Raw genomic sequence first — 24,335 nt, forward strand, 5'->3', positions numbered from 1 at the left:
TGTTTATCGCGTATCTTTTTATGTTATCATTTCAAGTACCTGATATTCATTAGAAAAGTATTGGGATATATAAATTGTTATTGAAGTAATCAATGAGATTAAAAATAAAAATTTTATTTGCCCTTAAGATTGGCAGGGTAAATATCTCTCATCTCTAAATTTCTGTTACGGTGAAATTCAGTAGTTCAGTGAATGTCATTTAAATCAAGTTCAAAGTTTTGCCAGTAGATGGTGCAAACATTTTCTGCGTCGGTATAGCAAAGGTAAAAGATATATGTTCAATTATGTCTGAGCATATTTGGTAAACTATAAATAACTTATACCAACATTTTTTCTTTTTATCTTTTTTTTTTTTTATTTATTTATTTTTTCTTACTGTATTTAAAATATAATAGATTTTACTGATCAAATGTGAAAACTAGGCAATAAAAGTCATTTGTCATATTGATATAAAATTGTTTTATATCTTGACTGATATACTGGTTTTAAAGAATTGACTATAAATAAATTAGATTTTTATTATATCAATATCTATATTCTTGTAACTTAATCTCTACATGGTAATTAAATTAATTCTTCACAAGTTATTTTCATGTGTATTCTCACTCACAATGAGAAAGTCTAATCGTCAGCATTTATTTTTCTGACTCATAAATTTTTTTGAGAGGTTGATGTTACTTACTTTGGCAATTTTTTGATTTGTCATTTCAGTTTAAAACAACTTTTGTTTCCATAGGCTAATTGAATTTTATGAATCAAAACTCCTTTTGATATAATAATAATAATATTGAAAATTTAATTTCCTGAACATCTGAATTTTTTTTATACACTATCAGGACCATGCTAGAGTGTTCGTACCAAATTTTATCTTTTACTTTTCGCCAGATCCGCAATTTTCTTTTTTTTTCGTCACTAAATATTTGAATATCAATAAGAATATTTGGCAAAGAAAGGAAAAGATGCTTGTTGTGTTAAGTCTGTAGAAACTGAAGAAAGTTAAACAAAGTTTTGTTTTGCCGACATCACTAAAAATCCATAATACCTTCAGAGTATGAAGACATGTGTTGTAAAGGTTGCGCTCCAGAGTCCCTAATGGTGAGAACATAAATCAGTTTGCTAATTTTCCCCTTACGCCAACCAGCCCCACTCTCCTCGTACTTTTGTTTTTATAATGGGTCTCTAATAGTAATTATTTATACCTGCGAATTGAGACAAAGTTCTTTGAAAGTATAATTATTTCATTTATTTAAACCTCAATCCAGGAACAGTTAAATTTCTAGGCGCGGCTTATCATCGAAAATGCCTCTCTTGTAAGCTGTGATGAATGAGTGCATAAGCATAAGAGTAGTGTGTTGTACTCCCACTTCATTCTGTCAATATTCTATTTTGTATTGATGTTGCGATTGAATCTTGACTCTCCCGTTCAAGGGCTTCTACGTTTGCTCAGTTTTAAAAATATATTCTGTTTCTAATTTACGTTACGGGTGAGATAAAATTTCATCTGTTCTCTGTATCAAAAACCTTATTATTTTTGTTGGATTTATAAATTTATAGATAAGCAAAGAAGAAAAAATTAAATGTTAAAAAAAAAAAAGAACTTCACTGGGTATCATCGTTTAAATTATGTTGAACTTATCAGCTTTTTTTTTCCCTGCCTTAGCCATTGTATTAATCAGGGCTCTTGTTGCTTCAAACAATCATATATCTCAAAACTATTCTAATATATTATTTAGAAATTATCAAATTCTATTACAGCTATCTAAGCGCATATGTATGAATATAACTGTTAATTGTATGTCATTTAAAATAACTGTATATGAACTCTTACTAATATATTTAATCAATATTGTTTATCATTTTAAGAAATACTCAAATAATTGTATATATGATATTCTTTGTTGAAAATCCCTTGTTAGGACGAGACCCTATATGAACCTGTTGTTAGCACCCTTGTTATATATTCTAAATATGGTGTGTTTGTTTTATGGGGAAATTAATTATAGATATTCATACAACGTTCTATAAGTATCCATTGTTCCTTGATTGACTTTAGTTGTTAAGGATTATATTTTATCATGTATATAGAATCATTATTTATATTTTAGAATTAGTCAATATTACTATGTATTTTATTTGGGCCTGCTTTGAATTATCAGGGCTATCCAATATATTATCATTAAAAAGAATTTTATAAATCCTTACTGTGATCCAAATAAAAATGACATTTTTTCTTCATACAGGTTATTCCTTAAGTTAATTATACATGAGTATTTACCATTTGGTCGGGCGCACCCTATCCATGAGATGAAGTACTTTTTTTGTGTGTGCCCAAGGACTCAATTACCTGGAAAAGAGTATTGCTCAGGTCATTTCTCACCCACATGAAGATATAAAGCAAAATTTTCCCAGGGCAATGTTGACACTTTATCTACTGATCACGTAACTCTGCTTTGCTTTAATAATGGCATGTCTGACAAAAAAAACTTTCTTTATTTTATTGGAGGAAGATATTCCAGGTGGCGATCAATAAAGGTATCAAAATAGTAAAAGAAAACTATTTAGGTTGACAATAAATAGTTTTCTTTTAATATTGCGATACCTTTATTGACCACCACCCGGACTATCTTCCTCCTATCTACTTCATAGTGTCAACTATATTTTTTCTTTATTTTATATATAACGTATTCTATAGATTGTATTTAATTTGGGACTGTCTGTGGAGAACTCCAGTCTACAGTACTATCTTTGGAACACATCTAAATCAAAACATTTTCATCTGTCGATTGTACCACTATTAAAGCAAAGCAGCGATTTGTATTTTTGATTTCCTTGATTAAAATTTTTTTAATATTTTCTTTTTTCTTGGGTCTAAATGGAAATTTCATCTTTAATCTTGTAGATGAGCCAGATTTTATAGTGCGCCCAACAGAGGGTTTAATATTTAATTAAAATCTTTCTGCTAGAATTAAACACATATTCTATTCACCAGTACAAATGCAGAATACTGCTTACTGAACATACCAATGAATTCATGAATACCAAACACGTTTGTATTCGTTGCTTGGATACGCTAAGCTGTAATGATTACTACTACTTAATCATGCCTCACCTACCGCAGAGCAGTGTAAGGAGCATGTAGCACCTAATCTATAATTCTACGTCCTACATCAGCTGGCTGAGCCTAGTTCAGTCAATTCCTCTCTTGTTGAATGCTTCCTTGACAACATCATCCCAAGTGTTTCTTAGTCTTCTATCGACTCTATAGATTGCTAAATTATATAACTACAACTTCAGTGGTTGAAAGTTAGTTGTTATTACAATTGTAATCAGTGTTTTTACAGCTCTTGTTGACCACAATTTCCATAACCCCATTACTGGAGCATGGCAAGTAGATGTCCTTCCCTCTTCAGCAACTGTCATAGGCTTTAGTCACTTGCAGCTGAGCCATTTCCTGGATTTTGATTCTATCACTCCATTGTCATAATTGCCGGGTAAGTGTGGCTCCAAGAAGCGCTTACTATATGATAATCCATTTAGGGTCACCTTACTTTTTAAGTAATCCACTTAAGGAGTAATACTTAGCTTCTACCAAAGCATACACCAAGGTAGACCAGCTTCCTCTCTTGGGCATATCCTTATTTCTTGTGTCTTTATGATAAAAGGGTGAGCCTTAGAAGCCAAACATTTCGTGATTATAACCTGGATTTTGGCTGCAGCCATTTTCATCTTTTTCCTCTTGGACTATTCACTTATATAGATGCATCTTTCTGTTTCTTCTTCCAAATCGGCTCTCTCTGATGCTGGACCACTGCAGCCAAGTCCTCTGTACCAATCTCTTTTGAGCATTCCCAGCTACTCACCAAAAACTAACTTCCAATTGACAAGAGCGAGGATGTAGCTCTAAGAACTTTACTTTTTTTAACTATGTTGAAGCTACCTGGTATCCTCACTCTTTGATCTGCATGGAAACTTCCTATTACAGCTTACAAATTACTGAAAGCCTCATACTTCTGCAGCATGTTCATCCACTGCATGCTATCAAAGGTGGAGAATATGTTGAGTAAAAGTAATATAACCTATAACCTATTTCTTGACCTCATGAACATGTAGAAATGCTTCAGCGATTCCCTTATCTCTGGTTTATCCATACTGCTGTAAATGGCTTGCTCCATCTAGTGTATGCCGCAGGCTAGTTAACTTAAGGTACTCCAGGATCTTGCTCATTTCAGGAACGAAACAGATTGATCTATATCATTTTAGAAGTTGTTTATCTTTGTGACCTCCCTGGTAGAGCACTCCGAGTCAGTGATATTCTACTCTCGGAAAGTATCCCCCTCTATCCATCATTGAATTCCCACTCTGACTAATAGTATATAATATTACTATTTGAGTTTAATTTGACTGTACCCAGATCAAATTCCATTTATTTTTAATCATTAGAGATGTTCTTCAAAATTTGGGGTACTGTTTTTCAAGACTGCAGTATCAATAGTCCTGAAGCAAGATGGATCTTCTACCCATCCATGGTGTAACGGAGATCAAAGATATCTCCCGGTGGGCTCAAAAGAGTTCTAGGTTTGTAAAGAATTATCATTTGATTAAAATTATATTCATGATTCTTAACTTTTTTGGAGGCGAAGCTAAAAGTGTTTCATGCTCACGTATTTTACAATATTGCCAATCTATAAATATTTCATTGAACAGATTAATATAACCTGAGAATAAATAAATTATATAATCTTTCCTTTTCCCCTACTGAAAATATAAAAATTTTAAGCATATTAAAAATCATAAACCCACAAAAAAAAATGTTTATTTCCTTTTGATTTATATTTAATATATTTTAATTACTACAGAGGTATTCATGCAGCCATGTTAAATGTCTAAGTGTGTTAAAGTCGATGAAGGTTCCATTTTTGTGATGAATATTGAATACTGATATACACATATCATAATATATTGAAGACACTATATAAGATAGATAATATACTGAAAACACATTACATAAACTTTGTCAATTTAGTTACGGGGAAGGTTCTTAAGAGGTTTTTATATTAGCTAATTATTTCGATTCCCTGGTACATTTATTTCATTAAAATCAAAAGTATGAAAAAGGCTGATAAACATTCTGGCAAGTGATTAACAAAAGAGGTCAAAAATCTGCTCTAGTCTATCATTGCAGAAAATTCAATGAAGTAATTATATATATTTTTTTAAAGTTGATTTTGTATTAATTACATTTTAACATGGTTAACAATATAAAAATTAAGACAATTGGAAGTTATCTACATCATTTATATTTTTTTATTTATGAAAAATAAAAAAGAAGACAATACAGATTTAAATAATAACAATTAAAATCATGAGAAAAGTGGGGAAGAAAATAATTTAATGAAAAGCTTTCAAAAACTAATCAAAATTTTTTAAAGATGTAATAGTTCTCTTAACTTCCAGAAGAAATCAGCATTAGTAGGTAGTCTATAGTTCCAGTATTTGCTAAAAGAGGTCAGCACCTTATAGTTGGGTGATAAGTTCTAGTATTTAAAAAAAGAGAGCAGCACTATTATGTGAAGCATTCCTAATAGTTCCAATAACTGCCAACAGAGGTCTAATAGTCAAGTTGAGTTAATAGTTTCAGTACCTAATAAAAGAGAGCAAAACTATATATAGTAAAGCAATCCTAATAGTTCTAGTACTTGCTAACAGAGAACAGCACCTCATATTTGGGCGATAGTTCTAGTATTTAACAAAAGATAGCAGCACTATACAGTAAAGTAGTCCTAATAGTTCCGGTAACTGTCAAAAGATGCCAGCACCTCATAGTCACTTTGAGTTAATAGTTTAAGTATCTAACAACAGAGAGCAGCACAAAATCAAAGAAGCATACAAAATAATAAGTTTTAATAACCACCAAAAGAGGCCAGCACCAACGTACCTATAGGAGAGTTCCTGGAAGTTGAGCTCCTGAAAACTCCTACATTCCTAATACAAAATAAAGATTTTCAACCTGAAATATAGAAAAAAAAATTTTTTACAACGGCGATTGTGGTAATTTTACAATTTTATTTATTTACTTTATTTATAATTGACTCAATTAATAATTGATAACTTATTTACACCTATTTTCTATACTTATTAATTAAAAACAGATAAAGTGTGATAATAAAATTTATTTTTACAAAAAAGCTTTAAAAAAATTATTATTATTTCTAAAAATTTACCAATACATAAAAAAATCATTACATTATGAAGGAACAACTGAAATATGCAATTGAGAATAAACAGTTCATTGGCACTTTATTATTATTTAAAAAAATTATTGGTGAATCTTCCATTTTTAAAATTATTATGAGGAGAAGATGGTTGGGGGTGTTAAATTAATTTTAAAATTATTATATTTTATATAATATATATACTAACATATTATTAGGTACACTAAGTAGATTGACCTACATTGCCACCTATCCATTATTTTAGAAGAGTTCTGTTTTTTTATTTCCTGATTCCTCATTACAAGACTAGATTTGTTTGATATTTCATTAATTCTTTCAGTTTAAGTCTGAAAGAGATTTTTTTCAATATATTGGTAACTTTGTGGAATGAGTTTAAAGATTGGCAAAGAAAATGGCAACGCAGAGTTCCTTACAAACTCAATCTTTATAGCTCTGCAGTGGATACCAGGCTATGTTGGTATCGGCCACTCTCTTACACAACAGTGAAATCTATTAAAAATTTTCATTATAAGGGAAAGACAAGTGCTATGCACAAAGTTCAAGCAAGTCAGAAGTGATATAGCCTACTAAAAAAAGATGAACGAATCTTCTGCAATCTTACCAGAGCTGAGTGCATGGTTTGTTTCCAACTGGTGACAGGAAAAAAACCTCCATCGGTAAGGCATCGCACCATGGGTGACATGGATGATCATATTTCCAAATATGCCTACAAACTATTTACCAAGATACAAACCAACTCAATCAAAAATAAACTTATATAGGTCTACGAGAGGGAAAATGGCTTAAAATAGTCTATTTCCGCTGGCGTAAGAAAAAAAAAAAACCCTTCTTCCAAAGAAGGTGTCCATTATTAATAGAAATTCTATTCCATTTTTGATCACATAAAATATCTCGTCTAGGGAAGTTCAGTTCCTAAGTTTTCAGCTTTTTTTTTTAATTCACCATAGTGAATTGTGTTAGCAATTACTTTTAGTTCCTTAAAAAAATATAAAGAGTTCTTTAATTATATTATTTCAATTTCTTGAGACAAGGTAATTATTTATTAAATAAATCAAAAATTTGTATCCTTTTTTGTCTCAACACTCTTTATTTTTCACCAGTCCAACGTTTCGTCCATTTTAGCCATCCTCAAGGACATCTTCAATTATAATTTCTTCCTCACATTAATTTAAAAGTTACTTTTGCAGGCTATTCTGCCCAGGTCATTTCCTTTATTATAAGTTAAAAGCCTATTTTTTAAAATTTAAAATCATTAATATTTAATTATTCTTATTATAAGATTATCCACAACAATTTCACTACCATATAACAAACCATTTATCATGATGTACAACCTTTGAATAATCATCAGTGAGAAAGTCTAAGGATACTTATTTACAAATTCAGTTTAATTATTGAATTTTCAACTGTATATAATACACCAATATACTGTATATAGTGAAAATAATGAGAATACCAATATACTGTAAATAATACATATAACAACTCTTATTTCCAGATTATTTTTTTTTAACCTTAGAAAATATTCCTCCTTTAATTAATGATCAAACTTTTTCATATTTCTAAATTTCTATTTTTTACAACTGACAATGGAAAATGATTAGTTATTTCAAATCTACAAAATTACAAGTACATTAGAGGAAGATATTTTGAAAATTCAGTACTTCAGATCAGCCAGGCTATTATAATGAAGATATGACATACTTGACATTAAAGATAATATGATCCTATATTGATATAATGAGTTTAATCAAAGTCATTAAAGCCATTTTCAAGAAAATTGTGAAATCAATAATATAAAATAGCATTTTGGGTAAATTGATTTTGGAGAAAAATAAGGTAACAACACCTTTCTGAATTTATCAACCTAAAATACGTAATTTCAGTTAAGTACAACTTTATGTTTTCAAATGAGATTGTTCAGATGCACACAGACCATTTGCAAGACATGGTTATTTTTGATTTGGCCTTAAAATATAGAATATAATTTAAGTGATGAAATTTTCCAAAATTTCTCTTATTAAATATTTCATTCTGAGGTATTAATAGTTGACCATAGATTAATATGAGAGGAAGATGGTCGAGGGGGGAGAGGTGGTCAGCAAAAAATACATTAATAAAGAAAACTTTATTTATTTGAGCCAACATTTCAAACTGAATTTCAAGCCTTCATCAGGGCTGGAAAAAAAAGTTAGATAACAACCATAACTCAGTGAAACATGAAATAAAATAAACAAACAAACTTAGAAATATACAAAACAATAAATCAAGTAGATAGTAGTTAATTGATAATAATAGAAGATGAAATATAACAATTATAAGAAATAAATGATAAAAAAATAGATAGTGTTCAAGTAAATAAAGAAATAAACATGATAAATCATTTACATTCTTCCGCACCTTTCATTATTTACTTTAACACTGTCTGTTTTTTAATCTTTTTATCATTTATTTTGTATAATTCTGAACTCTATAGTATTAGCCTAAAATTAGTTTGAAATGTTGGCACAAATAAATAAGTTATTGTTTATATGTATTTCAATGACTGCATCCCCGACCATCTTTTTCTTATCAATATTTCATTAAAAGATAAATAAAAGTAAAAAATTCTGGTGTAGTATACACATCACAGAAATTTACTGGTGTTTACTTAGGGTGACTTTGGTATATATTTCTTTTTTATTCTCAGCTTTTTCAGATTTACCAACCTCTCTGAACTCCTGTTCTATTTTTCCTTTTTTCTTCTTTAGTTTCTCATCAAATTCTTTATTTATCCATTGTTCATTATAACTAATAATGAGAACTGGTTATGTATTTCAAATATTCAAAATTAAAGATACATTGGTGGATGATTATTTAAACATTGTTCATTTCAGCTTTAGTCCTGTCAGACTATTATAATGAGGATAAGACCTAACTGATATTAAACAACTCTTAATTAGACATTTATTTAGAGTTTAATGAAAATTGTTAGAGCCTTTTTCGAGAAGATCCTAAAAAAGTGTAAAATCTGTTATATAAAGTAGAACTAATGCTTAGTTTATTTAAAATTTACTATAGCGTCCTAGGCATACATCTGCCCTAAACGTACAATTTAGGTTTCTCAAGACTTGTTTTTTGAGCAAGACTTTTTACATATAGACTGTTTATTTATATATTGACTATTAATTTATATATTCCCAGGGATAAAATGTTGGGGGATATTACCCAAATTAATTGTAATTTGCTGGCATAGATGTGGTATAAGTATAAAACTGGTCTTTGGATTTTATTGAGTGGATTGTACTCTTCTACTTATTTTATTGGCACAACAGGCGCAAGAAGTTACCCTTGGCTTGCTCAACGGCCGCCAACCATCTTTTTCTGTCTTCTGTAAGGGTAATTGGGATTCTCAGTTGTCGCAGATCCCGTCTCACAGCATTGTGGATTGTATTAATTGATTTAAAAATGAATGAAATATAGGTAAATAGGGAGATAGACCTCTATTCCTGAATTGATTTGTACACAATTGATTATATATCCTAGAAGGGCTGTAAAATAGGGTTTGTGGTTGGTATATAATGTTGATTATTGGGTTACATAAGTCAATAGAAGGTATTGTTGATTACTTAGTGAGCCGTAGGGAATTCAAGGGTGCATATTGTCCTCTTCTCTCCTTCATTCTGCCTCTGTCCCTTCGCCTGTTGGCTGTAGATTATTCACTCATGGTGATTTATTGATCTCAGCTAAAACACTGATGTGGCCAAGACAGGCTTTGGCCTACTTACTGCATCATATATATATATTACTAGACAGTATCTTGAATTTTGATTCAAAATGTTTCCTCAAACACAGACCATTTTACGATACTTGTCTTTTCGACTCAGAAGACTATAAAAAGTAGTACAGTGTAATCTTGGTACTCTGAACACTCCAGTAATCCGAACTGGCATTAAAAAGAAGTTACTTTTTTTTTTTTTTTAGAAAATTCTAGAGGCAATAACATTATTGTTTTCATATAAAAGTGCACATGTGTAAAAGACATTTTTAACTTCCTGATCTAGAGGCAAGTTATTGTAATCACTGTGAAAATGGAAAGTGGAAATTTTTTTAGTCTTGATATCAGGTAATCTAATTCCTATTCATAATATATTTTGCTGGAATTAAAAATACACAATATCTATTGTATAAATCATTTGATTCTGTAAAACTAATTTAATCAATATTAGAAATAAGTATAATACAAATTTTGCTGGTGAACTCTATTTTTTTTTATATAAAAAAATTGAGTAAATAAAATACTTATGTAAATTCATCTTGTTGAATTTTTTCACACTATTTAGTATTCTGTAGTCACATCTTGAAATTTTTCATGACGATAATACTTCCTCATACATTTTTCATTTTAATAAATGAGTAAGAGAAGTACAGAGGTAAAAAAAGTACTAAAAAATCAAAAAGTATAATGGAGGAAAAATTATCAAAAAATAAAACAAATATATTTTTTTCTATCAATTTTATTTTATACAATTGTCAACATATGAAGTGTATTCAACTAACAAAGTGGTTCATAGCCACTGCGAAATGAGCACAAAAAAACAAATGACTCACCGCAAGCTCGGGCCACTCAGAAGCATAACAATTTCAACATATATACAACCATTTGCGATAACTGAATCATTAAGATCACATGTAATCGGAGCAGTCTTCTTCCTTACTGTTTACAGAGTAAGATAAAAGTTACATTGATCATTTTATTGCTAAATACATCGAATTATGATATTTTGATTTTTCGAAATCGTTTTACATTTTTTAAATTTTATATGTAACATTTTTTAACAATTATAAATAAGGTAACTTAACAATGAACAAAATTCAGTCATTTGTGATAAATGTCTCATTTAACAACTGATTCTTTGATTTGAACACTATAGAAAAAATACATTCTGAGCAAATTATATTTATTTTTTCAATTTATAAAAAAAAATTTGATGTTTTAACAAATGACTTCTTAGTTGAGAGTTAAAAATAACAAGTTTTACGTATAAACAAAATATTTCGCTAAATCAAAATAAAAAACAGAAACATTAACAATTACTAATTCAACTATTCATCTGCTCCCAAAATATTGGGAGAAACAAAAACGACATGGCGTTATAATCTACTCTATCTAGGGTTCTAACAAAACAAAAAAATAAATTTGATAGGCCTTAATAGTATATCCAGTTCATCTATAAGATATAATTATTTACTTTTTTTCAATTCAAATGAAACTAAACATACCTGATATGACTTATTAGTTCACTGAATAAATTAATTTTAAGCATTTACTATGCTGTCAAATTTTATAACTTTTTTCATTCAATTACAACTGTTTATACTCTTGTCTAAGGACAATTTATTTAATTTTTTTATATATCTTTATTTATTTTTTTAAATATTTTTGGTCACATATTTAGAGTTGGCTTTAAAGCTCTTTTGGCTTCATAATTGTGACAAAACTATATACAAATCCATGAACACACTATATAGTAACTATATACAACGTACTAAAGAATATCACTATCTATAAACCATAGAAAAAACTTTGATCACTAAATGACTACTATAAAGCCTGTTACACTATTCATTCCCCTTCGTTCGGCCGATCCATGTTTTCAACTTTCGGATGTAAAGTTTGTCGGAGATATCGGATTTGAGTGACAGTGATGAGAATACGTCGGGTCAATTTGTTCAAGCACTTTTGATCAAGAATGAAAGAAAAGGCACAATCCTTTCGACAGTATCTAGCAAGTAGTATATTTTATACAATTGAGATAACTCGCAAACATCAACAATATCAATCCAATGTAAAAAAATAAGTTGTCAGTTTTCAAATATATCTCTCTTTAAAAATGATAATCTACCTAAACACATGAAGCTTTTAGGTATATTGTGGTAAAAATAAGACTTTCTCTTTTTCTTTCTTTTTTGATTTGAAAAAATATGTAAGTCAGCAAAATACTCAGGGGAAAATAATGAATTAGGTTCAACTAGATTCGACAGGCTTTGGAATTTCAGTTTCTATCTCTTCTCCTTTTTCCATTTTGGCCTTGAAGTTCTCAATGTCTTGACGGCTGAAATAAAACACACATAGATCAATAAAACTTCGTTTTCAAAACATAAAATTACAATTAGTTGCTTATCAATAACACAGGTAAAAAAAATGAATGATTTTTTGTGTTAAGGTTCTAAAGATTAAATTATGATTCCATAGATCGAATGATAACCATAACCTTCAATTGTTACTTATAAAATTTGCTTTTGTAGAAACTAGAATATTTTGGATCTTAACCTTTTAATTGATACTAAAGATAGATGGGGTGCAGCAGATTTGGTTTTATAGCATAAGAGGCGAGGTGAAAAAAAGGCAGTTTTTTCATCCCAATTTTTGATTACTTTAATGAAAACTATGAATAATTACGAGTCAAAATTCATGAGTTTGCCAAGTATAGGTAGGGGGAATGAAAAATGTTAGTAGTTTTAAAGAAATAGAGCTCAAAATTAAAAATCAATTTTTTAAACAGTTTTTTGGCAACACCAGAATCTAATAGGGCTTCATTTAAAGTAGAGTAAATTTGCTAAAATATGAGCCCTAATAGAACAATTTACATTCAATAGTTTCCGAGAATAGGCTTTTTAAAAAGCATCATTTCATAAAAAAAATGCACTGAAAAATCAGTAGTTCATGAATTTATTTTGAGAAATCTGTAACTAAAAAATCACTCAATGTACAGATGTCTATTAGCACTCAAATTAAAGCTAGTTTAATGAATATAATACAAGAAATTTATTTATTTTATTACAAATTAATAAAAATTTAATAATTACACCCAGATATAATTTTTTTTTTTTTAATTTAATAATTATAACTTTAACTTTTCTTTGAAATTCTACTTATCAATAATTTTGGTTATCTGCCATTTGTAACAGATTAAAATTTTTCTTGTGGACTGAAATGAAAGCTAACAAAATTTACTTTAAATTTGTTCTATATGATTGCTCTTGTTTAGCAAATATTTTTGACAATATTTCACAAAATAAGAAATAATTATTGTAATTTCTGACTTTTTAGGAAACATATCCAATGTTTAAAGAGCTGTATTTTATTGTAGAGACAGTCCGGGTGGTCAATAAAAGTATCAAAATAGTAAAATAAAACTATTTATTGTTGATCAACATTTCGCCCAGTTGTCAACTTTGTTTCAATCTAAAGCCCTAAAAATTGGGGGGGGGGGGAGGGAGGAAACGTTGAGTAACAATAAATAGTTTTCTATTACTATTTTGATACCTTTATTGACTGCCACCCGGACTATCGTCGTACAATCTACTTCAAACGGTAAACTATCTTCTTCCAAGCTGTATTTTAATAAGTAATCGGGTTCATATTGTAGTAAATTTTATTGAATAAACAAAAGAAACTGGAAGCTAGTCTGTCAAGTTTCAAGTGAGTTATAGGGCAACTGACTTTTAGGTAGCTTTAAGATAAATCACTTGAGAATAATTGTCCAACAACGACTTTCCGGTAAATATGCAATTACTCTAAATGTCAGTCGACACAAATATACTTTGGACCCACAGAAGCTATGTCCATGATGTGATGGAACGGCCCTGGAGGATTGTTTCCATTTTTTGACAAATTGCCCCACCTATCATGAGAACCGAATCCGATACATGTCGAAGCTAGGCAATATTAGCTATATATCAGTTGTATGAATTCCTGTCTGTACTCTCAGGATTGGATCTTAAACTGTTTTTTTTTTTTTTAAATATGTAACGCAAAACTTTTTCCTTAGAGCTTGACATCTATTGTCCCAATAAGAGGTATAGTTTTTTTTTTTTTTTTTTTTTTTTTTAATATTATTAAATATGAAGTGATGTTTTTGTTTTACAGTTTTATTCTAACAAATTTGGATAGCCCAGTTTGGGTATATTGCTAGTTATTAGTTTATATAAACGATATTTAACTCATCATTTTTGTAAAATTACTACAATTGATTATCTATTTCAGGTATTTCACAGGCTAACTCCATTTGTACGGGGGTGGTCCCATAAACAAATAAATAAATAATTATTATTAATTATTACTATTCTGTCAAGGTTTCTGTTTAATTAGTAACAATTGAAAAAGTTGGGCATATTTCACTTAAAATTTGAAATATCATTCTCATTTCTACAAAAGCAAACTTAATCTGGCAAAGTATTTTTTTACTGTTAACAAGGAAGAAATGAAAATTTGACATCAGAACCCAGACACAAAATTTAGTTTTGACCTATGTAATATATAAGTATTTTAAAATCAAGATGACTGATGAGATAGAATGCATCAACTATAGTTGTTTCAATAAAATTACAATTATAACATTTCCAAGTCTTTTCTGAATTAATAATAATAGTCGCAAGAATCAGTGTTTTAATTATTTTGTTTAGTTAGTTTAACAGCTGGTACATAAGCTTTGAAAAGGCTTTTGGAAAATTTGAAAGTGATCTGGAAGGCGATGCATTCAATATTTAAACAGCTGTTGCTCAGTAAAGCTTTGGAAAGGTTTTAAGTGATTTGCAAGCTGATACATTCAAAAATTTTAAATCAACATTTGCTTTGGAAGTATTCAAATAGTTTCGGCTATGTAAAGATAATTTTACAAAATAGAAAGAAATGTTAAAACAGAAAACTGTAACTTGAATATTAACTAATGCCTTACTTATCGACAATAACAGATCACAGAAGGCTTTCAATAATTTAGAGATAAAACAAATAAATTAGAGTGAATTTCGACACATTAAGAGTCATCATCAAGAGAAAAAAAAAATGAAGTTCTATTTAAAATATATTGGATAAGGGTCCATAAAACACATCAGAACTCTACTACCACAAAAGATTTTTGACTAGCCTGTAGCACAAGAACTTTATGTTCGATATTTCATTTACAAGCTCAGTTGGGCATTAGTCTAGTGCAGAGATGGGCAAAAATTAGCTATAGCTAAAACTAATTTACTAAAATTGCCATGGCAACGACCCTTATCCATGAATGAGCCATTGATAAATAAATATCGTATCCATGGCAACTTTAGCTATTAGTTTCATTGTTGCCCAAATCTGGTCTAGTGTAGGGTTATTCATGATTCGATACAGCCATGTCAGTCTGGCTTTTGAATGACGACTGTCAGTCTGGCTTTTGAATGATGACTGTAAGTCTGGCATTTGACTGACGACTGTCAGTCTGGCTTTTGAATGACATCTGTCAGTCTGGCTTTTGACTGACGACTGTCAGTCTGGCTTTTGAATGATGACTGTCAGTCTGGCTTTTGAATGACGACTGTTAATCTGGCTTTTGAATGACGACTGTCAGTCTGGCTTTTGAATGACATCTGTCAGTCTGGCTTTTAATGATGACTGTCAGTCTGGCTTTTGAATGACGACTGTCATTCTGAATGATCACAGAGGGTGTCCTCCTTTTACAATTTTCTGTAATAACAAATCCATCTAAAATTTTAAATATTAAAAAAATAAATAATTAAAAACCAAAACCATTCCAAAGGTAAATTTAAATTGACTATAACAAAGCAAATACAAATCTACCTATTGTCATGCGCACATGGTGGCACCATCTAAACTACAACACTCGCAGGAATTAACCTGCAAACAATTCAAAAGCAAAATACAGGCACTAGTTAAATGTTAATATCATTAACAAAACAAATAAAAACAAGCGCATAGTAAAATGTTATAATTACTTGTCTAAAAAGGAAATTAAAATGTTAAAAGTCTAAAATAAACACAAAAATACATTCCATATTATTAGAGAAAAAAATGAAAAAAATAATAATTGTACAAAATAAATAAAAAATTAACAGAAAAAATAAAATAATCATTACAGTTATTTTCCTTATGGTAATGGTAAGCCTAGCTAAAATGAGATACTCATGTAATCTAGGAGTGGGTAAACCTATCAATTTCAATTATTAATTATTATTTATAAATGTATTTTGTCAAATAAGTGGAAGTATTTTTAGAAGAAAGAAGTCAACTGGGTAGCAGTCAAGAAATAAATAATAAAATTAAGAACTGGTGTCAACTATTTATTAATTTTTAAGTTGAAAACATTGATTTTTTTTTTTATTTAAGCATTTAGTATCAGTACACATTATTTTTTATTATATTATTATATTACATTATACAGTGTAATATCGGTGATCCGAACTTTGGTACTTCGAACATTCCAATAATCGAAACTGGCGTTAAAAAAAAGTTACTTTTTTTGAGAAAACTCAGCAAGCAATAACATTTTTTTTCAAAGTGAACACATGTGAAGGGAATTTTTACCTTCCTGATCTATAAGCAAGTTTTTGTAATCACCGTGAAAATCCAAAGTGTAAAGTGGAAATTTTATACAGTTGGGTATATTTTTATACAGGTAATCTAATTCTATGAAAGTATTTATAATATATTTTTTTGGAATTAGAAAAAATTCATTTGATTCTGTAAAACTAATTTAATTAATGGTAGAAATATCTATAATACAAATTTGATTAGTGAACTCATTTTTTTATTTTTTTTTATCACGTCTTGAATAAATCAATAACAATAACAAAGAGTATTTTTAATTTTATTTATACTTTTATTCTCTAATAAGTGAACAATCTTGTAATTATAACAAATTAAATCATCACTCAGCAATACTGACGATGTAAAAGAACACACAAAGTGTAGTTGCCCAATACATGGCTAGTGACCCAGTGATGTTATAACACTTATAGCATCAGACGAAAAAAAAATACTTCTTTAAAAAAGATAGATTTTTAAAAAATTAAAAAAAAAAAAAAAGAAGTAAATAAAAATAGTTATGTATGTTATGTACACTCATATTGTTAATTTTTTTACACCATTTTTGATAATACATTCTTTTATCCGAACAACCCCCTGCAGCGATTAGCTCAGATTATGGAGATTACACTGTATATTATATTGTTTGAGTTAAAATTCTAATGAAAATATTGTATTTTAAAATTAACTTGGTTTTATCTGAATATTGATGTACTAATGTGCTAACACCAATTTTTCCTGACTCCTTGGTTGTATTATAAGCCAACAAATACATCTAAACTAATCTAGGTGAAAAATATTTATTTTTTTAATATATTAAATTTTAGCATTTAGCAAAATTAAATTAAATTAAATGAAAAGTAAAGGCATATTATACAGCAGGTTTTATATACACACACAAATTAAAACCTAGAAATCAACTGACCTTATTTGAACGAAGAGGATTCCGTTAATGACATTGAGCATATCGAGGACCGAGCCCATCGAAGGAGGCTGGATCTGGATCGGAGGAAGACCTGCACCTGGTTTGCCTGTATATATCTCGTTCATCTTCTTCTGGAGGACGACTGCTTGATGAGTCAAATGCCTCAGGCATTCGGAAGACTCCTTTGTTTTTTCATGATCCTCGCCCAACTGATAGCAAAAAAATTTAAATTCGTTAATATAAGGCAAACAAATTGTCATAGTAAATAGCAAATGGATTCAATAAATCAAATATAGCGATATTTAAGGAAAATATCATAATAGGTTATGTCACTGGATGTAAACAGAATCAAATAATTACTAAATTTAATTTATTAGGGACTCAAATCCGTTATTAATTTTTAGGATTGCTTTTCTTGATCACTAAATACTTCTACAAAATTTCACTATTACTACCTATGTTAATTTACACATTTTTTATGCTTAAATAATTACGTTCACCACAGTACTCTGTGATAGTCTATCTTCACTTCTCAGTCATGGCGGCTCTGTCTTGAAAGTCAGTGAAACCGATGCTGTGTTGAGCAGGTGCTATGAGCAACCCCATAATGTACAATAGGCCCTAAGTGGCCGTAGTGCACATTTGGCAGTTAAAAAAAAAAATTTCAGTTTTAAATACACACCGATTTGCAAGACTTGTTTATTTAGCCTTGAAACACGTATTTCCATAAATATTCAGATTTGAAACTTACTGATAATCGCAATTCCTCTGACAGTTTATTTTATAAATAGCTAAATGAAAATAAAGTTTATGTAATACTAAGTATATGTAGATACCTGATGTTTATATATGGCATATGTTTCCTTCTCCGAATTCAAGGCTGACCTAAAATCACCCATACAGCTCTGTGTCCTAGCAACTAGGTGGTAACTGACAGCAACTTTCAGAGATTTAGGTCCGTAATACCTCATGTTCAGTTCCAGAGCTTTTTCCAAGAACCTAAGAGAAAGTTCATATTCTGCGACTGCATGGAGGATCAAACTGATATTGCTCTGCAAATAAAAAAAAAAAAAGTTATTAACATTGTTATTTCATTCTCAAAAACCTGTTGAGAAGGTTACATGAATATAAACAAAATGTTATTAATTTTAAGATGATACAATTTATATCATCCAGCAATGATGATGTATAATTGAATTTGACTGAGGTACTGAAAATAGTCCAAAATCTTAAATACCTTGGATCTATTACTGAATTAAATGGTTCCCGTGACATGAACAAAAGAAGAATTTCAAAGAGTAAAAAAGTAATATCACTGCTCAATTCAATATTATTATGTAGTAAAAATTTATTTATAATATTAAAAATTAATTATATACAAAAGTATAATATTGAGCATTGTTATGATGTATGAAGCAGATCATTTAAGGAAGATCGTCTGGGTACAGAAATAGATTACTGGTAATGAGTGGCAATGGATAAAGTAAGAAATGCAGCATTAATAGAAAAGATAGCAGTTGAAAAACAATTTTCAGGAAATTAAGGAAAAAAGCCTGAAGTGGTATAGGCATTTAAAAAAGATACCTGAAGGACAATAACCAAGGGAAATAGATGTAGAATTCGTAGAAAATAGATGGTAGAAGACGAGACAGACCAAGAAAAACCTGAGACAATGAAATGGATGAATCCTGGATGGGATATAGTCCAAGGGAGGAATGGGCATTGGATAGGAAAATCTTAAATAAAAAAATAAAACTAAATTTGTTATAATTTCAGAGACTGCCATAATTAAACAATCTTGTGTAAAGAAGAGCAGTAATAACTAAAAAAAAAAAAAAGGGCAGTAATAACTAAAAATAAACAACACAGTTTTTGACTTTCCTGGTTTCATTCTCTATTCTACAAGTTATTCTTTACATTTTGTTTTTTTTTTATTTAATGCAATTTCATGTTTTTATAAGTCACACTTTTAGAAGACTTTAAAAAAATAAGTCTGCCAAGTCTGTAGGTTAGTGCAGCTGATATAGGAAAAATAGGGATCTGTACAATAAATACAAAGGCCTAAATATCACAGAAACCAAAGATTGAAATGGTTTTGGCATCTGTTGAGGACGGAATGTTTTCCATCCGATAGGTGAAGGATGTCAAAGAGACTTCATGACTTTAAGGGTCACTAGAGACATAATGTATTCCACTCTAAGATATACGCCAGAGGAATTTAAAAATAATACAAGTAAGGGACAGAGAAAAATGGAAGGCACGAGTTTAAATTAGTATTTACCAACATTACTAGAAGCTGCTAATTGTGTCTGTTGCTAGAATACGAAGAAGATTCTCTTTCATTTATAGTAATTCCGATTCCTTTTCAATTTTTCAATAAATATTATTTATTACTGAATTAGTAATGGAAGCCGTACTTGATCCAAAGGAGAGCCAGATTTATCTACTGTTGTAATATATCATTTATTTCTATGAGAAAAAAATTATACATAATGAAGAATTATAATTATATTTAAACGTAAGCATTCATACTAACATCGAGAAGAGCCATTTCTGGATGATTCTCGCCACAGACTAAGAGAGCCAAGTACCTCGCCCTGTAGAGCAACTTAAGAGCAGTAGAAACTTGGCCGTTCGCAAAACAATAAAGAGCAAGGTGTGTCTGGAAAAAAAAAATATCAATAACTATCTAAAGACATTAAGCTATAAAAAAAATGTGTAGTAAGTTAATAATAATAAAAAATAAATAAATTATGCTATAAGAAAATACTTCTGCTTGATATTTTATTTATGGTTAATATAATAGAATTAGTAGTAAATGATTTTTTTTAATCAAATAGAAGCTCTATTTTTCAATGGGTGGACAAGAAGATATATTACTAAAAAGGTAACATCATCTCAAATAGTCTAGTCGGTGAAACTGATACTGTGTTATACAGCTGGATTTAAATATTTTCCAACTTTCATATTTTTTCTGCTGATATAATATTTCCAATAAATTTAGGAAACAATAAAAGATAAAATCATCAGTGAAATAAGCCACATCTGTTATCATTACAGGAAACACAAATTTTTATTGATTCTGTCTCTATATATGGTTTTTATCCTCCCACGTGGTCTCTTGCCTACTGTACTAGCATTCATTGGTGTGTAGGGGTGTTCTGATCTCATCCCCATCTTAATCTTCTTAATAACCTTTGAAGCATTAGTTTTAGTCATAGATCTGAGGATAAGTACTTTATTTTTAAAAAAATTGAAAATTTGAATTTCACAATAGGTTATTTATATTTTACAGGTTTTATATTTAACTTTTCATTTTAAACTTTTGTTAAAAGAAATTTGAATGACCAGTCTTCAATCATGATTTATTACCACACATTTTTAATTATGATTCAATGCTAACTTCAAAATAACAGATTAACTCTTACAATTATTATTATTTTTTATTTTTAAAATTTCACTAATGCCTTTAAAACATACAATATAAATTGGTGTTCCATTGGAATGTCCCCCACACAGGAACTTGAATATAGATTAACATGGAAACTTGAATATAGAAACCTTCCAACCAAGGTCCTCTAAGTAGTACAATTAATGGAGCATATCTCTCATAAATAAAGAAAAATATAATGTTTATTCACATTTAAAGGATAATAACTTAAATATTCAGTAATGGTATAAGGGTAATCAATAATAACTTACATATTCAGTAATGGTATAAGGGTGATCGATTCCGTTGACCCTCTCCGACATGAGGACAGCTTTCTGTTGAATACCCATCGCCTCCGCGTGATCTCCCATGATGTAGTTGAGCCGAGCGAGCATTCTCAGGCACTGCGCAATTTCTGGATGCATTGCACCATAAACGTTATTGAGGAGGTTCAACGCTTCATTGATCAGTTCGTATCCCTCCTTAAGGAACCCTTGTTGGATTTTGTTTTGACCAGTAGTGTAAAAGTTATAGGCATCACTCGCCTGAAAACAAAATATCATTTAAAGACTACATGTTAAAATCAAGTTTGCTTTTATTTAATAATAACAATTTTATTTACCCTCGGATTGATGTGTTTAACGACTGGGAAAATATTCAAAATATCTTCTTCGTAGAACGTAAGCTTGTTTTTGGTATCAAAAGAATATTCCCTTAAGAGAATCTGGATTCCTGTTTTAAGACAGAATGACCTGAAATAGTGGAAGTTTTTGTTAAGAAAAACAAGTTTTGAACTTAGAGAAATATTTACAAAATCCAAATCTCTTGATTACCTAAGCAATGAAATCTTCTGCAAACCATAAGTCTCAACAGCCACGTCGATTGAGTCAGCCTTCAGTTCCCAGTCGTAGTAAGCCTTCAGCTCACTCTTCAACTGCGACCAGAGACCCTTCGGCGAAAGAGTAGCCCACTCATTGCTGTCCGCCAGCAGGAGGTTTAGGCGACCCTTCCTTTTCCCTGCTTGCTTCCTTCTCTTCGACGTCTTACTCTGCATCTGCATATCGACAGACTTAATTAATATCATATTAAAGTTTACTTTTATAAAACTGTAAAAACCTTCCTTATAAAATAAATTAATAGTTCCAAACAATGGTACTGTACCTCATCGGTGACATTTTGAGGGTGGTGCTGAGTTTGACAGGAGGAAAGGAAGCAGTTCAAGAAATGGCTGACAGCAGCTGACAGGCTCATCATCTCGGTACTCTTTAAAATTTGAAGTTTTATTAGCATTTAAAATATTAAAACAGAATCAAATATAATAATAAAGAATAATTTTCACATCACATCTAATATACAAAACACTAATCACCTGCATATAAAGATTGAATAGATGCTTTGCCGCTCGTGTAATAAGTTCTGATACAGCAATAGTATGCAGGTATTCCAACTGCTTCATTTTGGAAAGCATAGCAGTTATCTTGCCGAGGTACCTTATGTTGATTCCCCGGCTGTGGAGGCTCTCGGAGAGAGTGATACCGTCCATAGGAGCAGAAGAGTGGTCCAGAAGTTCTCTTATCTAACAGGAATTAAAATAAAACTATAATAAAAATCTTGGGCGGTGTGTGGATCACAAAATTTTCACTTAACACGATTATATTTCTGCTCAACTAAGATTACAGAAAGTTATGTGCCCACAATACTTCTTCTTATAACATTTGTCATAAATAAGGTGACTTAAAGTTACAACTAACAATTGCTGTTAACGACTATGGAAACAAGAAAACATTTACAAATGCAATTTTGTCAATAATCATTTCCTCCTGCGACTTCATAAATTACATACCATATATATAAATGATTGACCATATTATTTTAAATTATGAAGAAGATGATCAGTGGTATGGTCAAAAGAAAACAAAAAATAGTTAACAACTATTTATTTGCCAATGTTTCGCTCCACTTTGTAGAGCTATCATCAGGGCTGTTCCAGTCGAGAGATTTCCAAACAGTCAATGGACTGTTTGACTGACCGAAACTGACAATTGACAGTCAATAGACTGTTTCTAAATCTCTCGACTGGAACAGCCCTGATGATAGCTCTATAAAGTGGAGCGAAACGTCGGAAAATAAATAGTTCTTAACTATTTTATGTTTTCTTTTGACCGAAACCCTGGCCATCTTCTTCATAATTTAAAAATAAATTTCACAAAGGGTTATAAAGCTATATCAATTATAATATTTTAAGGAAAAATTTAAACCTTTTTTTTACATCTTCCATTCTTTATTAAAATGGAAGTTGTGAGCTTGAATTTTTAAGAGTTCATCTTCAATATTAAAGTATTATATAAATCACAATTAAAAGAAGACTACCCTAGCATACCAAATAATTTTAAACAACTATTCTACCATTGTTGTTAAATATTTCAGTTTTCAAAAACCACCACATTTTTACTAATATTAAATACATCTTTATTTAAAAGTTTCATTCAATTTTCATCCTTCTATTACATTTTTTTTCCCCTTTACGAAATATTCACACATTGCTTGTACAACATTGTGAAACTGAAGAAATAATACTAGAAAGTAATAAAAAGAAAGAAACTTGCTAAAGTATTTTTCTTGTAAAACACGAAAATTGGATGTGATTGTTTCTAAACAAATACTAATTGAATTCATGTCTGTTTTGAACTGTTAAACACATTTACTTTTACTCATATCTTTTTTTTATTAATTTAGTAAATTTATTTTTCATTTAAATTTTAAAAATAATTTTTCTCAGTGACTTAATTAACTCGGAATTTACTTTGACGTAAATCAGATGCTAGCATAAATTAGCAAAAAATTCAGCTCCAAAATAAGTTAAAAAGAAGACTACACTAGTAAGTCAACGGAAAGATAAATTAGAAAACTTAATAAAATATAAATTTAAAAAGTAGACGTACAAAGTTGGGAATTTGGGTAGTGACTAGGAAATCAGCAGCGTCCTTGACTAGCTGGCGCTGCCTCTTAAGAGAATCTGGAGCGGAGATGTTGTCGACGTGCCTCACTCCGGGGGAATAGACATCAGGGTTGAAGCGGATGTCAAACTCAGTCTCCTTGAGGGAGCCAACTGCAGTCGCTGCTCGTTTGACAATCTCCTTAGTACTCTCTTCGACTAAAAAAAAAAATAAAATCATTAAATTAAAGAATTGTCTTATTTGAATAAACAATAATATTATTTTTATATAGGGAGATGGTCAGGGTTGCGGTCAAAAGAGAAATAAAAATAGTTTACAACTATTTATTTTCAACGTTTCGCCCCACTTTGCAGGGCTTCATCAGGGCTAAAAAGATACAAAATGAAACTATGTTAAGATAAAATGATAGAAATAAAAATACAAAGATACAATGAAAAAAAAAAAAAAA

The 24,335-nt window shown here is 29.9% G+C and overlaps 1 protein-coding gene across 3 annotated transcripts in view; it reads right to left on the bottom strand.

The window, feature by feature from the left end:
- Positions 1-10,932: 10,932 nt before the first annotated feature.
- Positions 10,933-24,335, bottom strand: part of clu (clustered mitochondria protein homolog) — a 147,771-nt gene continuing 134,368 nt past the window's right edge. For 2 of the 3 annotated variants that reach the window (XM_014432803.3, XM_067051571.1), the window contains 10 exons: positions 23,873-24,084; positions 22,300-22,506; positions 22,092-22,193; positions 21,764-21,984; positions 21,553-21,682; positions 21,203-21,475; positions 20,037-20,162; positions 18,337-18,552; positions 17,501-17,709; positions 10,933-12,328 (listed from right to left, as the gene is read on the bottom strand). In XM_014432803.3, coding sequence (XP_014288289.1) covers positions 12,241-12,328; positions 17,501-17,709; positions 18,337-18,552; positions 20,037-20,162; positions 21,203-21,475; positions 21,553-21,682; positions 21,764-21,984; positions 22,092-22,193; positions 22,300-22,506; positions 23,873-24,084 — 1,784 coding nt within the window. In that variant the 3' untranslated portion in view covers positions 10,933-12,240. Of the gene's footprint in view, positions 12,329-15,831; positions 15,889-17,500; positions 17,710-18,336; positions 18,553-20,036; positions 20,163-21,202; positions 21,476-21,552; positions 21,683-21,763; positions 21,985-22,091; positions 22,194-22,299; positions 22,507-23,872; positions 24,085-24,335 lie in introns of all 3 variants that reach the window. The other variant, XM_014432810.3, reaches the window with a different exon arrangement.

This window comes from Halyomorpha halys, unplaced genomic scaffold, assembly GCF_000696795.3.
Source record: "Halyomorpha halys isolate HHAL.00 unplaced genomic scaffold, Hhal_1.1 Scaffold42.1, whole genome shotgun sequence".
Taxonomy (NCBI): Eukaryota; Metazoa; Arthropoda; class Insecta; order Hemiptera; family Pentatomidae; genus Halyomorpha; species Halyomorpha halys.